Source organism: Salvia splendens, chromosome 2, assembly GCF_004379255.2.
Source record: "Salvia splendens isolate huo1 chromosome 2, SspV2, whole genome shotgun sequence".
NCBI lineage: Eukaryota > Viridiplantae > Streptophyta > Magnoliopsida > Lamiales > Lamiaceae > Salvia > Salvia splendens.
In genome coordinates, this window is record NC_056033.1 from 39344909 (window position 1) to 39360312 (window position 15404).

At 35.5% G+C, this 15404-nt stretch overlaps 1 protein-coding gene across 1 annotated transcript; it reads left to right on the top strand.

Moving 5' to 3' along the window:
• Positions 1–99: 99 nt before the first annotated feature.
• On the top strand, positions 100–7264 carry LOC121792743 (gamma carbonic anhydrase 2, mitochondrial-like). Its single transcript, XM_042190814.1, has 5 exons — positions 100–380; positions 4227–4370; positions 5249–5374; positions 5504–5655; positions 6684–7264. Exons 1-5 carry the CDS (start codon positions 266–268, stop codon positions 6963–6965), a joined length of 819 nt encoding a protein of 272 aa, XP_042046748.1. The 5' UTR covers positions 100–265; the 3' UTR covers positions 6966–7264.
• Positions 7265–15404: the final 8140 nt, after the last annotated feature.

Below are 15404 nucleotides of genomic sequence, written 5' to 3' on the forward strand. Positions count from 1 at the left end.
AACTTTCCATTTAATAAACAAATCTATGATAATAATCTTAAAATGCAAAAATGAAGAGTTAAATCCCCAAATTATCCCCATAGACCAATTGGACCACACTGGCTCTCCGTTATTGCCCTATTCAATTGTGGCCTCCACACTGTCCCACCTCCGTTTCTCAAGAGCAGCTCGAGAATCCATTGAATTCGAGCAGCAGCCCTTTCAATCTCAACTCTTTCTCAGATCATACACCACACGGCTAACATACCCGCGCACTTCCATCGAAATGGGGAGCTTAGGAAGAGCGGTTTACACTTTGGGGAGTTGGATTCGGCATACGGGTCAAGCCATGGATCGACTCGGTTCCACCTTCCAAGCCGGCTACTATCTCCAGGATCATGGTAATATCTCTCCTGTTTTTAATTCCCTTTCAAAATCAAGTTTTTTTTTCCGACGGAACAGAAATACGGATTTTCATGTTTTTATAGAGATGGGAAATGTTTGAGGGAAGACAGGGAAATGGGGCGGTCTTGATCTTATTCTTTACTGTTGAAAATTTCTTGCTTTGATGCCTAATTCTATGTTTAATTTCCTTTTTATCCGGAGCTACCCACGCAAATGGTCTAATATTAGCTTTGTAATTGTTTCGTTACACAATGCTGTAAATGGTTGTTGCATTGTAGAGCATTTTTAAGGTCTGCGTGGAGTGAGGCACGTATAATTGATATGGGAAGGCATATTGAATACATTGTATTGATCATGGATTACATGGTCAGACTATGAATTGTGTTCATCAGTATTGTTTTCATATGATATTAAAGTTTTTGTGGGTTTGCTGGATGCACTGGGCTGCCGCTTGCTCGATCTATAATCGATGCTGCAGTAATTAGCTTTTCAGATAGAGTGTCATAATTGCTGCAGGGTGCAGACAAAGTTCATGGTCTATTCAGATAGAGTTTACTGGATTTCTGTATCATCGGGCATTTTAGCTGAAATTTATGCTGCTTCTATCTGATATAAGGATTCACGGTTTACTAGTTAAAAATGAGGGGTAAATACACCATACATACAAAATGTTTCACCAATATTTCAAATTAGTACAAAAAGTTTTAAGTTAGCATATATCATACAAAAAGTTTGATTGGTGTTTCAAATTAGTACATTCTGTCAAATAACACTAACACCGTTAACTTTTTCTTATTTTTCATTCTTCACTCCACTCCAAATTACTCCCTCCGTCCAGCAATAGAAGTCCCGTTTTTCCGTTTTTGTCCGTCCGACAATAGGAGTCCCGGTTCTACTTACCATAAATGGACATTTTAATTACCCTCCCCCTTCTCTATTATTTACGCCATATGCCATTAAAAAACACCCCCCTCCCACAATCTAATTTTTTCACTCACTCTCTCTCACTCTCACTCTCACTCTCACTCTCACTATCTCACTCTCATTTTCTCTCTCTCGCTCGGTCTCTCACCCCATTCGAAAACCCTAGTTCTACCCGCCTCTTCCTCCTCACCATCGCCGCCTCCTCCTCTTCTTCACTCTACCCTAAATGGAGTATGGACCCTCTGAAACCCTATCCCCCATCAATGGGTTCGATTCGACCGATTCGATGTCCACTGTAGTTGATGAAACTCCGATGGTGGAATCGAAGATCGATTCGACCGATTCTAAGCCATCTATGCCCGTTGAAACACCAGATGTGGAATGTAAGCTCGATTCGGAGCTTATCGTCCCAGATACGCCTGATGCTTGGGTCGATTCGGAGCTATACGTCCCTGATACGCCGGATGCTTGGCTCGATTCGGAGCTTATCGTCCCTGAAACACCGGGTTTTGAGTTTGTTGACTCCACCGTGGTACCTGAACCACGTCCTTTGAAGAGGCGGAGGCGTCCTGTGGAGGGCGAGGAGTGGTTCAAGGAGATCCTCTTGATTCTCTTGCCTGGCATGAAAGATCTGCTCTAACAATTGTGAGTTGTATAAGAATCACCCCCTATTTAGGGTTTGGAGATTCATGTTTTGGTCTGATTTTTGGGGGTTTAGGTAGGGATATTTTGCCTTGTTGCTTTAGCCACCCCCATTTTGGGTTAGGAGGTTTAATCTTGTCTGACTGACTATGTTTATGGAATTTGTTGTTGGTTGGTGGAATTTGTGCATTGGGCTGTTCTGTGGTTAATGAATTTTGTTTAAGCCACCCCCAATTTGGGTGGAGTAAATGAGTGTAGGTGAGGTATTAATAGCAACCTTGAAGTTGTACCTTTTGTTGTTCAAATTTCCCTCATTTTTTTGTAGAGGGAAATTTGATTTTTGGTTTCCCTCATTGTACTTTCAAACAATAACAGGTTCTGTGGTTATTGAATGTTGAACATATTTCAAGACTTTTTGATGAATTATGATTTGAAGGGTTTTTTAATATGATGACTGTAATCTTTAAATTCAATTTTAAATTGTGAATCTCTAGAATAGAATTGAATTGAATTAAGGTTGGCAACAAATTTCAAAATTGGGAAGCATATTAAATGCAATTGAATTCACTTTTGAAAGCATATTTAATTTCGAATTTTGGCTGCAAAATTCGAATATTGGCAGCAAATTTAACACAATAGAGGTGGGTCCCATATTACACTATCACACACCATTTATTACACATTCCAACAACTTTCTTAAAACCCGTGCCATGGAGAAATGGGACTCCAATTAATGGACGGAGGGAGTATTTCTTAGTACTATTTTTTCATCATATTTGCATGATACTCCTAGAAATAAAAATAGTGATGAACACCTAACATGAATAATACTTGCATTAGTGAAATAAAAATCGTGATAAACACCTAGAATGAAATTCCATTTTCATTAGAATAATGATTAAAATGAATAATACTTGAAGAATGATGGCACGCCATTGGTGCTGGTCTAAGTTGAACAGCAATGAAGATGGATTTTTTTGCCACCTCCTGCCTCGTTGCTGTTGTGTGCATTTCTTCCTTTTTGTCTTGTTGCTTTGATTTGCCTTATTGTAGAGTCTGACTGTCGAATTTTTTCATTGTTTTAAAATATTTAGTATTGAACTGAAGCAGATGCAACGTAGCATTACACTCCTCTATTCAGAATGAATTGTTGACCCCATTGCTTTCTGCTCTAGAAAAATCCCATCATTTTTTTCTTTGCTTGTTTCTTGTTTCTGATACTGCTGTTTCCACTGCTTCTCATCTTTCTTTGAACATAAGTTCTCATTGGATTTGATAAATATAAAAATAAGAATTTATGGGATTCCAAGCATGAGAAAATTGGTCTGATTAATACTTATTGACTAAATTATTATCTATTCTTTTAAGATGGTAATATGTGATACTAAGAAATACTAATTTGGAGTGGAGTGAAGGATGAAAAATAAGAAAAAAATTAACGGTGTTAGTGTTATTTGACGGAATGTACTAATTTGAAACTCTAATCAAACTTTTTGTATGATATATGCTAACTTAAAACCTTTTGTACTAATTTGTAACGTTGATGAAACATTTTGTATGCATGGTGTAATTACCCCTAAAAATGATTTAGGAAGAAATGTATAACTTAACAGCCATGTATTTGGTATATAGATTCATTTGAGAACATAATGAGAAGAACAGGATAATTCACAGGCATGCATTAGGTGTATAGATGCAGTTGAAGGATGGAATGAGAAGTTGAAAAGTTAACAAACAATATCGAGGCATGTTTAGTTTCATGTATTACTCGTATCAGTCCAGATCACTCATAGATGTTAGAATTAAGTTCTAGGACATTCATAAGGTCATGGACACTTCTTTCAGTGTAGATAATCGAGCCCTTGTATGCTTTGTACACTTACTAACTTGTCTAGATGAATATTGATGGGAACAGGTCGATCTTATTCTTTTATATTTGTGGTTATCAAGGGAGCATGGAATATGTCATATTCAGATTTCACCTTGTATGCCTAATGCTTGGTAACCATAATATAAGGGTTATTTTCATTGGATCTGCTTTCATATACAAGATTTATTTTGTCATGTACCTTACATCTTTCATATTTTTGTCTTTTCTTCTAGCAGTCTGCTTTTTGATAATGTCTGGCATCTCATGTAGCAAGGATATATGCTTCTGGATTTTGAGCTTATTTATATCTACACTATCTTTTAAACAGCTTCAGTACTCTGATCCCTTACTTTTTAGAATTGCTTTTTATATCTGTGCCTTTGATCTCATAAGAATTTATTTTCAGTTTCAAAGCACAGGACACTGATGAACATTTATGATAAATCTCCTGTTGTGGATAAGGATGCATTCATTGCCCCAAGTGCCTCTGTAATTGGTGATGTTCAGGTGGGCCAAGGATCATCGATATGGTATGGGTCTGTCCTTCGAGGTACGCACCTTAAAAAGTCACTTCGAATTGACTAATATTTATTCTGCAAATATTGATCAGAGTGAAACATAGTACTGTGTTTTAAGTTTCCTCCTTTTTAGATTCTGGGATTTTTCAGCTCTGTTTCTGCTGTGTATATTTTTCCTCTAGTAGAATTTTTATCTAGGGGTTGCTGCAAAGGAAACCGGCAGGTCACACCTCTTTTCCTGTGGTTAAGTGAATTTTTTAGTTAAGACTGATAGAAAAGAGTATAAAGAGAGGTAGAAAACAATTTCAGTTAGCTTAATCAGTATGTGAACTATCTATCTTGAAACGAAAAAACAAATCTGTTGAATTTACTCGAGGAGACATTGTAGATTCTCCTAAAAATCCTGCCTAAATGTAAAAAAATCTAATGACTCCTCTTCCTTTTTAGTTAAGGTTCTCCATGGAAAATGATCAACTTGTTAGACTTATTCCGATTCTCCATTTCTTGCGCTGAGTGAAGTTTCGTCCCGTTTTTCAGTTTTATGTTGTGCTCGAGCTAAGTTTCCATTACCGCATTAGCAATGTTCAATATAAACATTATCCCGTCTCTTAGTTCTCATCGTAGTGTGTTCTTCATATGCTAATGGCTATGCTTTATCGTACTGCAACCAATTTTCTGATGTCCTCTCTAGTTGGTGTTGATTTTCATATAATTCCCTGAGAGTCTATAATCTTAGGTTGTTCTGGTCTTCTTTGACTTTTTATTAGTTTTTCTAGTACTGGTTACTTAAATAATTCTGCACGCTTCTCTAGAATTGATTCTTGAATATAACATAGTTAAATTTTGAAACAGAATGGACATGTTCATTTTGTGATGCAAATTTATTCATGTGCCTCTTTCCTGTACACAGGTGACGTGAACTCCATCAGTGTTGGGTCTGGAACTAATATACAGGACAATTCCTTGGTGCACGTGGCAAAATCTAATCTAATTGGGAAAGTACTGCCAACTATTATTGGAAATAATGTTACAATCGGTAAGGAATTTTGACTGTCTTTTCTCTCTTAGATTTTTTTGGATACAAAGTAGAATCGTCCAGTAATTATCATATCGAGGACTTCATCATATAAATTCCATTTTTGTCATCTTATGTTGGAACAAATAGGTCATAGTGCGGTTGTACATGGATGTATAATTGAGGACGAGGCTTTTGTTGGAATGGGGGCAACCCTTCTTGATGGTGTGGTTGTGGAGAAACATGCCATGGTTGCTGCAGGATCCCTTGTGAGACAGGACACCAGAATCCGTACTGGAGAGGTATGCCATTCAATTGCCATGTGCCCTTGTTTTTATATTCCGTTGTGTATCTTGCAATGGGAGGCTAGACTACTGGGATTCTTTATTTCCCCTCCTGAAAGAGTTCATATGATGAGGAATAAAAAATGTAATGTCAACTCTTCCGTCTCATTTAATTGAGATTACCCAATTCTGCGGCATTTCTTTATAGGATTTGGCAATAAGGTTACTTTAAGCTATGCTAGGATTTGGCAATACGGTTTACTCTAACCTCTAAGTTCATTGGCGTTGAGATTATGACAGTAATGCCAGCTGGACTTCCTTTGTTTAATCAATAAGAGTCCACCGTTGCTTCCCAATTTCTTTACTAGTCCATTGAAGTTGGGAAATATAACCCGCGCCTAATACCTTGGACCCCAGCATTATAGTAGCAGCTTTCTAATAGGAGTAAGAGATATTTTTCTGACCCGTTAGTTCAGTTCTCCCTTCGTCCCATGATAAGCAAGACATTTATTTTGAACACGGGAGAGAGAATAGAGTAGATAAGTGAAAATAATGTAAAGTAGGACAGAAAATGAAGTATGACTTATTAAAATAGTTGATTTTGTCTAAAAAAGGAAATGACCCACTTACCTCGGGACGCCTGAGTACTCCCTTGAAAAGGAATACTACTGAATTACCGTGGGACAGAGGGAGTACTTTTTTCTTCCATTTTTTAGTTTCACGTTCCACCATTTGACTCTCCACTCATGCTTTTGGTTCAGAAGAAGAGTAAGATTAGGTGGATTATTGATACCCTTTTTACAAACTACGAATCCTCAGATCATATGATCAAGTGTTCACTTTTTTGAAAGCTTGAGAAGCCAAAACATCGCTTCGCCTCTTGAAAATCTACAGCTCTTTCTCATTGAGCTTACTCTATTCCCCTTTTTCTATCATTAATTTTCCTTGTCTTCTTTTTTTTTGTATGTATTGGATCAACCCTCAAAGGGCTTCCATAACTGACAACAATGATTTGATCATACTATTTGGAACCGGTATATTTACAGATCTGGGCCGGTAATCCAGCCAAGCTCCTCAGAAAGCTCACTGAAGAGGAGATCGAATTCATCATCAAATCAGCAACCAACTATGTAAACCTAGCAAAGGTTCATGCTGCTGAAAACACCAAATCCTTCGATGAGATCGAGTTTGAGAAGATGCTGCGCAAGAAGTTTGCTCGCCGTGATGAGGAATACGACTCAATGATTGGTGTAGTCCGCGAAACTCCACCAGAGCTTGTCCTTCCTGACAACATCCTACCCGAAAAATCCCAGAAGGCTGTTCAATGAGATCTTTCGGTACAAATTTTTGGCTTTTTTAGTTATTGCTCTTGAAGGCTACTGATCGAACCCCTGCCCCGCACAGACTCTAATAAACAGTGAGCATTCATTGCTTCTGATGAACTTATACCGGGTTTATTTAACCGTGCTACATGGTTCATTTGTCGGCTCAGCTCGATTACACCCCGGTTTCATGATGTAGAACCCCCTTCTGTAAAAGCAACATGAACGACAATGAGATGCTTGCATTTGAATTTGGATATTTGCAACGAGTGAATTTGGAGCTTCATGTTTCATGAGTTATGATATATGACTCATTGTTGGAGTTTGCTATATTTCTTTTGTGACCTTTTTCTTGGGAATATTGTGAGGATGGATACAGATTCTTAAACATGCATATTAAATTACAATATTCAATTGGGGTAGTCATACATAGGCATATGCATAGGCATTAGCCAATAAGTTACAGTTTTATACTAAAAAAATTGGGGCTGCATTATTGTTTAGAATTAGTGGGGAATCTCTAAAAGCAAAATGTCATGATTGGCCGCTCCGTGATTTCAGCACTTTTTGACAAAAATATTTATTTTGATTAAATCTTTATTAGTATAACTTTCCCTCTATTTCTAAAATAGGAGTATCATTTTTTTTCATTTTTATTTGTTCCTTAAATTTAATTCACTTTCTATTTTTTAATATGATGTGTATCTCACTATACATTCAGATTACTTAACTCTTTCTTTTCTTCTTCTTCTTCTCACCATTTACTCACTATTTTGTACTTGTAAATATTGAGTGATTCATAGTTTTATGCTAGTAAGTAATTTTGTGGGTAAGGAAAGCATATTTATTATATTCATCTACCCAATGGTGTGGTAGCTCTGCTTGAATTCTATTCTTTGAGTTTGAAATTTACTTTCATTCTTCATTCATTATACATTATTAGTGATAATCGCTACATTGCAAATGCCTTAAGACATCAATAATAGTGAAATTTTTTCACTATATTTGATCCCATGACGAGAGCCTATAGTTGTATGTGAATGGGGTGCATTATAAGATACCATGAATTTGTCATTTTGTGATTTGGATGTCATCACCATATTCTTTTATTCTCAATTACATGTCTGCAATCAGAAACTACGCCATCCACTTGCATAATCAATTTTCAACCAAAATTTGTAGTATTTGGTAATATATTTGCAGTAGTATGGTTTTTTCATAATGTGAGTACTACTCCAGTTTCCAAAATTGAAATTCATGATATAATTGAAATTTTCTAAATAACCTGAGACATATGAGACTGTTTTGCCTAATATATATCCAACTTTAATTGATTTTTTATGAATATATTCATAATTATGATATATTGATAGAAAAGACTGTTTTTCCTATGTATTCAACTTAATTTACTTTTTTAGGATATATTCATAATTATGATATAATTGAAACTTTCTAAATAATTTGAGATCGATCAGTCTATTATGGTTAATAGTTTATCCCACATTAATTTATTTTATAGAATATATTGATAGAGGGACACATACATTGAGTACAAATGTACACTTGACACGCAATAACTAGTTGGGTGGAAATCTATTGATTAATTGATGCTTAAATCTATAATATTTCCAATAAATAGAGATTATTAAAAATGTGTGGAGAATTTATAAGGTTAATGATGGAATATATTTGGTGTTTTATCATTGTGTCGTCTTTTCTCAAATTTATCTATAACTTATAATAATTGTACCATTTTTTAAACTTATTAACTATATCTCAAAATTTCAATTTATATAATTTCCTCCTATCAGAATTCTACTCCAATGATAGAACCATGGTATCATATAGGCATGCACAACGGTTCCGAACCGCCGGTTCCGGTTCATGAACCGGCGGTTTACGGTTCATCATATGCATGAACCGGAACCGCCCACCAAGGGTCCCGGCGGTTCCGGTTAAAAAAACCACCGGTTCACGAGGCGGTTCAAAACTGTCGAGTTTTGGCCTGAACCGCCGGTTCGGGGCCGGTTCGGCGGTTCAACCAAAATTTTAAAAAAATATATTTATAAAAATTGATTTTATGAAACCATTCTTGGTTGTTTCTCTTTTATAGAGACATCCTTGAATGTTTTATGTTTCACTTTCGATGTGGGACAAAATCATTTTTGGTTGTTTCTCTTTTATAGAGACATCCTTGAATGTTTTATGTTTCACTTTCGATGTGGGACAAAATCATTTTTGGTTGTTTCTCTTTTATAGAGATATCCTTGAATGTTTTATGTTTCACTTTCGATGTGAGACAAAATCATTCTTGGTTGTTTCTCTTTTATAGAGATATCCTTGAATGTTTTATGTTTCACTTTCGATGTGGGACAAAATCATTCTTGGTTGTTTCTCTTTATAGAGATATCCTTGAATGTTTTATGTTTCACTTTCGATGTGAGACAAAATCATTCTTGGTTGTTTCTCTTTTATAGAGACATCCTTGAATGTTTTATGTTTTACTTTCGATGTGGGACAAAATATGTTGAAGTATATTATTTTATAACTACATGTTTAGAGCATTCATTCATCTTTTTCCAATGTGAGATACAAAACTTTCTTTTGTCTTCTACTTTTCTTCATGTTTTGTATGATATATATAAATAAAATTATTATTCAAATATATTCTTGATTGATAAAAATAAAGAATTATTGAGAAATATGATTTGTATATAGAAAATATTTATTTGTATAATAATTATTGTTAGGTTTATACAATTTGTATAAGAATTATTCTTTCAATGTGTATAATATTATTTATTAGTTAACATATACATAAATTTATAAACATAAACAAATCATTAATGATAAATAACTAATGAATAATAGTTTATGTAATAATATTTGTTGTTAAATTATAATAATAGAAGATAGAGTATTAATATAGACGAAGAATGATGGACGATCTATTATAAACTTACAAATAATGACTTTTATCCCACATTGAAAGAAAGAGTAACACATCCAAGAATGTGAAACTATAAAAGAGAATAATTTAATATACTCTCTTTCGAACCGCTGGTTAACCGCCGGGCAGGTTCGGTTTGTGCATGCTTAGTATCATACATCTCCTAAAAACGCAAGATATTAGTAGTATGAGTATTATTTTTACTTTTACTTTTATTTTTTATGAATAATTATCTGAAAACGATTGATTAAATTATTAAAACTGAAAAGATTGAGAATATAAAATGAGAGATTGAGAGAATTGGAAACTTAAAAAAGCTAGTATATATATATAGGGGTGTATTCATATCATTTTTCCATATTTTGTTCTATTGTTCTTTTTAATCTCGTCCATTCAATTTCAAGATCTGATGGCCCAAAATAATGCCACATGAATTTAAATTAAATCATTAAAAATTTTGAAAAGGGTAAACTAGGGATACACAAATGTGTTTGTTATGGTAACTTCATTGATTTTCTCTTCCACATATCTAAGCGGTTACTCTCAAAGATTACACGCTGCAATCTGTCTTCTCTCCCTAAAATTTCAGCGTCTATTCTCCATTGAACACATTAAGGTCCTAAATTCGTTTATGTTTTGCAATATCGAAGAAAATCGTCTATTTATTTTGTCTCAAACAACGCCGATTTGTTGAAGGCCTCTGATGTGAATCAAATTGTACATTTTTATTCCCCTAACTTTACATGATTTATATAATTTGATGCTTGCAAAAGTATGTTTTGTGGTGTAGGAAGAGGAATAAATGGTGAAACAAAGAATGAAGCTCGGATTGTGAAAAAGCTGTCCAGAAAGCTCTAAAAATTGGCCACCCGGCCGGGTGTATTTTATGCCTAATACTTCACCAGGAAGTCCTCAAAATTGGCCACCCGGCCGGGTCATTCAATTCTAACTGCAATAGCAGTTACTTGAGCGGTTCTAGAAGAGGTGAGAGAGAGGAAAAAGCTGCAGAGAAAGAGAGTGATGGGACGGTTTTTGGGGAGAGCATTAATTATGGAACAAAAAAACTGAGAAAAGGGGGTGGATGTGACGAAATTGGAGAGAGACAAATCATAGAGAGGAAAAAGGAGAGAAAGAGAGGAGGAAAAAGGGAGGAGGAAGGTCCGGCCTACTCTCCGACGATCCGACTCCAAATCCCAATTCCACTCATCAAGAGCTTGAATCCTACGGTTTTAATTGCAAATTCACCATGTGTTTAGGCTAAGCTCTCATTGTTGCTCCAAGTTGTAATCTAGGCTTGTACGGATGTTTTTACACCATCAATATCATATGTTTGTGTCCTACAATGTGCTTAATTTTATTCACTATGTTTTTGGCTAATGATGTAGTGATGTTAATTCCTTTGCTATCGTCTCTTTAACATAGCTTAGGATTGATCGTTTGTTGGTATGCTATCGATTTAGAACTGTTCAGGGGATAAATTGATAGTGGATTAGGTAAGTGATTATAGTAGACGACGTTCGTTCCCGCGCATCTGCAGGAATTAAATGTCGTTGAAAGTTGGTTCATGGAACAAGTGTTCAGCTGACTGTGAACTATACGTCGTAGACATGTTCAGTGCACGCGATTAGGTTGATTAGTTAATCCCAAATATGTGCTTTTAATATAGGTGTAGAACAATACAAGCCTCGTGAGCAACTTGGAGTGACATCTTTTTCCTATTTGAAAAGTCTTCCTTAGTTTGTAAATTTAGTTTTTTTTAATCTTGTCAATTCTTGTTAAATAACCTACGCCTCCCTGTGGTTCGACACTCGAAGTACTACAGTCGACTCTGTACTCTTGCAGATAGATTGTAATATTAGAGCTATTTTATTAAACTTGTGTGTTAATAATCCATTAATATAAAAGCTCGAAATTTACACATCAAGTTTTGGCGCCGTTGCCGGGAAGGCAACTGGTTATTTAATTTAGGATTCTTTTTGTTTTTATTTTTGTTTAGTTTTCTAACTTTTTATTTTTTGTTTCAGAGTTGTAACTAGAAGACTAAGTCGAGCCAACGACTTTAAACAAAGGCGCTAGTTGGGAGTTTATTTTTTTTTCTCTTAATAAATCGAGGGTTTTGTTCGCTCAATTCTTTCATTCGATGTATTTTTATGAATTGAGTATTTTGTTTTCTTTTTGTTGTTTTTAATTTTTCTTTTTGTAGGAGCAACATGGAGATGAGATTCACATTCGAGCTTATGAGGAAGCACACCGACAAAGGAAAATACGCCCACCCACCCACCCGAATGCACTATAGATATCACGCCTAGTTTGGGGGAGTCTTCTTTCCCTTTACTTTTTATGTTCTTCTTTGCATGCATTGAGGACAATGATGCATTTAAGTTTGGGGGGGTTGTGAATGATTTGTGATGCATGTTATTGGGTGTATTATTTGCTAAAGTGTTTTGAATCATGTAATTGACGGGTGCATGCTTTATCTTCGGCTTTCTGGTTGGGAAATCTTATTTGATTTTACTTGATCTTTGAAGCGTAGGATGAATGGAATTTGTGCATGAATTTATTTGAAAGAGCATGTTGTGATTACATCCGATTTCTTGAGTTGAGGAGAGGATGAAAGTCATATGTCTTGTGGAAATTATCTTGGATTGATTTGCTTTATCGAGTGAACCGTTTGTATTCATTTGTGTCAATAATATGGGAGGATAAGGCACTAGGATGAACTCTATGGCCAAATGATCACATGCCTAGTCCAACAATTGATCCCCTAGAAGCCACTTTGAGCTTAATTCCCTATCGTTTGTGTAAACGCTTAGCCTATCACTTAGCTAATTAAATAAGCCTCATTTTAGCCTCATCGAAAGACCTTGCTACTATTTGGGTGCTAAATACTAGTTTGAGCTTGGTAGTTGAGTGTTGAGTGTTGGGTGGTGTATTGCAAAAGTGTAGACATTTTTAGACTTGATGTAATGCATAGGTGAAAAGAATGAAGTTCTTAGAAAAAAAAAGAAGAAGAAAAAGACGACCTCCAAATTTGCAAAAGTCGAGGTCTTATCAAAATAAGGAAAAAAAAGAAAAGAAAAAAAAAGAAGAAAAAGTTTGTGAAATAAATAGAGCTTCTATTTTTTACGATGTTATCTTGTCTAGAATGATCTCAAGTTTGGGGGAGTGAGAGGTTGGTTGTAATATTTTGATGTTTGATCTTTGGAAGGAAGTTGTAGGAGGGAAGAATTTGGCACTCAAATGTGTAGCCTTCGAGCTCACTATCCATATTTATCTTACCTCATCCCTAGCCCCATTACAACCTTGAATTAAGACCTTGGACCTTATTGTTGACGCTTGTGGATGTTTTGTAAATAACTTGGTAGAGTTAATGAAGTCTGATTTGAAATCCGCGAGTCTATTTGGTAAGTAATGCTTGACGAGTCAATGATGACGGTTTGAGTTGTATGACCACATGTTTGGACTTACTTTGAAATGCACCTTGACTTGAAGTTCTAGGTTGATAAGTGATGGTTCTTGAGAGTGGGAAATCTTGATTGGAAATTTTGGGGGTTTAGATTTTGTCATTCATGTCTCTACGTGATTCAATCTCATGAAAACTTTTGGAAAAACTTTTGTGAGTTGAGCTTCAAAGTTTTGTGTTTTATGTGATCTTGCTCGAGGACGAGCAAGCAAATAAGTTTGGGGGTATTTGATGTGAAACAAATTGTACATTTTTATTCCCTTAACTTTACATGATTTATATAGTTTGATGCTTGCAAAAGTATGTTTTACGGTGTAGGAATGAAGCTCGGATGGTGAAAAAGTGGTTCAGAAAGCTCTCAAAATTGGCCACCCGGCCGGGTGTATTTTATGCCTAATAATTCTACCCGGCCGGGTATGATTTTCAGAATACGAAAATTCCAGCAAGTCCTCAAAATTAGCCACCCGGCCGGGTGAATTTTATGCCTAATAATTCCACCCGGCCGGGTGAATAAATTCTAACTCCAATATTGCGGTTTCATAGGCGGTTTTGGAGAGAGGGGGTGATGGGACTTTTAGGGCAGAATGAAAGAAAGAAAAGAAGGAGGAAAGGTGGCAGAGGGGGAGGAGATAAATACAGAGAGAAAAGGTGACGGATTGGACGTTTTTTTTGGCAGAGGAAAAAAAGAGAGAAAAGGGAGAAAGAGAGGAAGGAAGGGAGATCCAATCTTCATCATCCCGGAGGAGATTTGCTACCATCTACACATCAATTTCATGAGTTCTTCTTGTTTATTGGTTGTTGATGTGTAACTAAATTCTCACGTTGCTCCTAATTTGTGAAAGATGTAAATTACTTTAGGATTCTATGGATTAATTTTATTCTATGATCTTTTCTACGGTGCTTTTTACGTTGAATTATAATTCCGGCCTGATTTATGATTCAACCTTGTCTTTTAGCCAATGTCTCTTTAACTTGGTTAAAAGGTGGAAACGTAGATAAAGAGTTTAAGATTTGTATCGTGTTCAGCATATGAATCTTGGATAAGTTAATTTACATGTCGTTACAATAATTGTTGGATATTTACTATGCGTCTGTAGGAATGTTTAATTGATTTTGTAAATGAATCATGTACGTTGGAACTTAGAAGTTGGATTAGAGCTTACTATGCGTCTGTAGGAGTGATAATCTGATGAGTAAGAATTTGATCTTAGTGTTCAGCAAGGTTAAATTCAAGCATCTATGAACATGTTCAGTGTGAGTAGAATGAACGAGATTTTTACAACTTTCATTAGATTAATCGTTAATCCATAGGTTAATTGGTCCGTTAAGTTAATTCACATCTGGAGCATATTAGGAGCAACGTTCTTTATCTCTTGAGTTTCTCCATTTTCGTACCTTAGTTTGTATTTTTTAGTTCTTTAATCTTGTCAATTCTTGTTAAATAGCCTACGCCTCCCTGTGGTTCGACACTCGAAGTACTACAGTCGACTCTGTACTCTTGCAGATAGATTGTAATATTAGAGCTATTTAATTAAACTTGTGTGTTAATAATTCATTAATATAAAAGCTCGAAAATTACACATCAGCCTCCGTCATTGCTTGCGTTTTACTGAACAATGGAAGAATGTACTTATTTATTTGGCGGCACTGATTTTTACTCCTACTTGTTAACTGAATTTCCGATTTGGTGGAGTAATCGAGCGTGTGTTATGTTTTGTGTTGTTATACAAAGTCATGAGTAATATATTATTTGTCGAGTTTGATTGTTCGACGCACCTTTTTTGTTTCCCCTAAGGGTTTAGCAATCCTTGGGGCTAGGGTGTAGTATATAGTAAGTATTAAATTCATCGTCAAAGTACACGAGTTTCAGTCATTCATCTAGGGTTTAGAAATCCTATCTGCTAGGTAGTAGTTTTTAACTGATACACATAATGTGCATATTATATGATATAATGGTTGTTTTAGTTTCTGTAATGCACGATTTGTGATCTGTAATGTAAATGTTTAATGACCAGTTTAATTTAAGTTTGGG

Bases quoted from the DNA above. Each gene is read 5' to 3' on its own strand.
- LOC121792743 (XM_042190814.1), top strand. From the start codon at position 266: ATGGGGAGCTTAGGAAGAGCGGTTTACACTTTGGGGAGTTGGATTCGG. The intron at 381-4,226 runs GTAATATCTCTC...ATTTATTTTCAG, and splicing joins CTACTATCTCCAGGATCATG to TTTCAAAGCACAGGACACTG. The intron at 5,375-5,503 runs GTAAGGAATTTT...TGGAACAAATAG, and splicing joins TGGAAATAATGTTACAATCG to GTCATAGTGCGGTTGTACAT.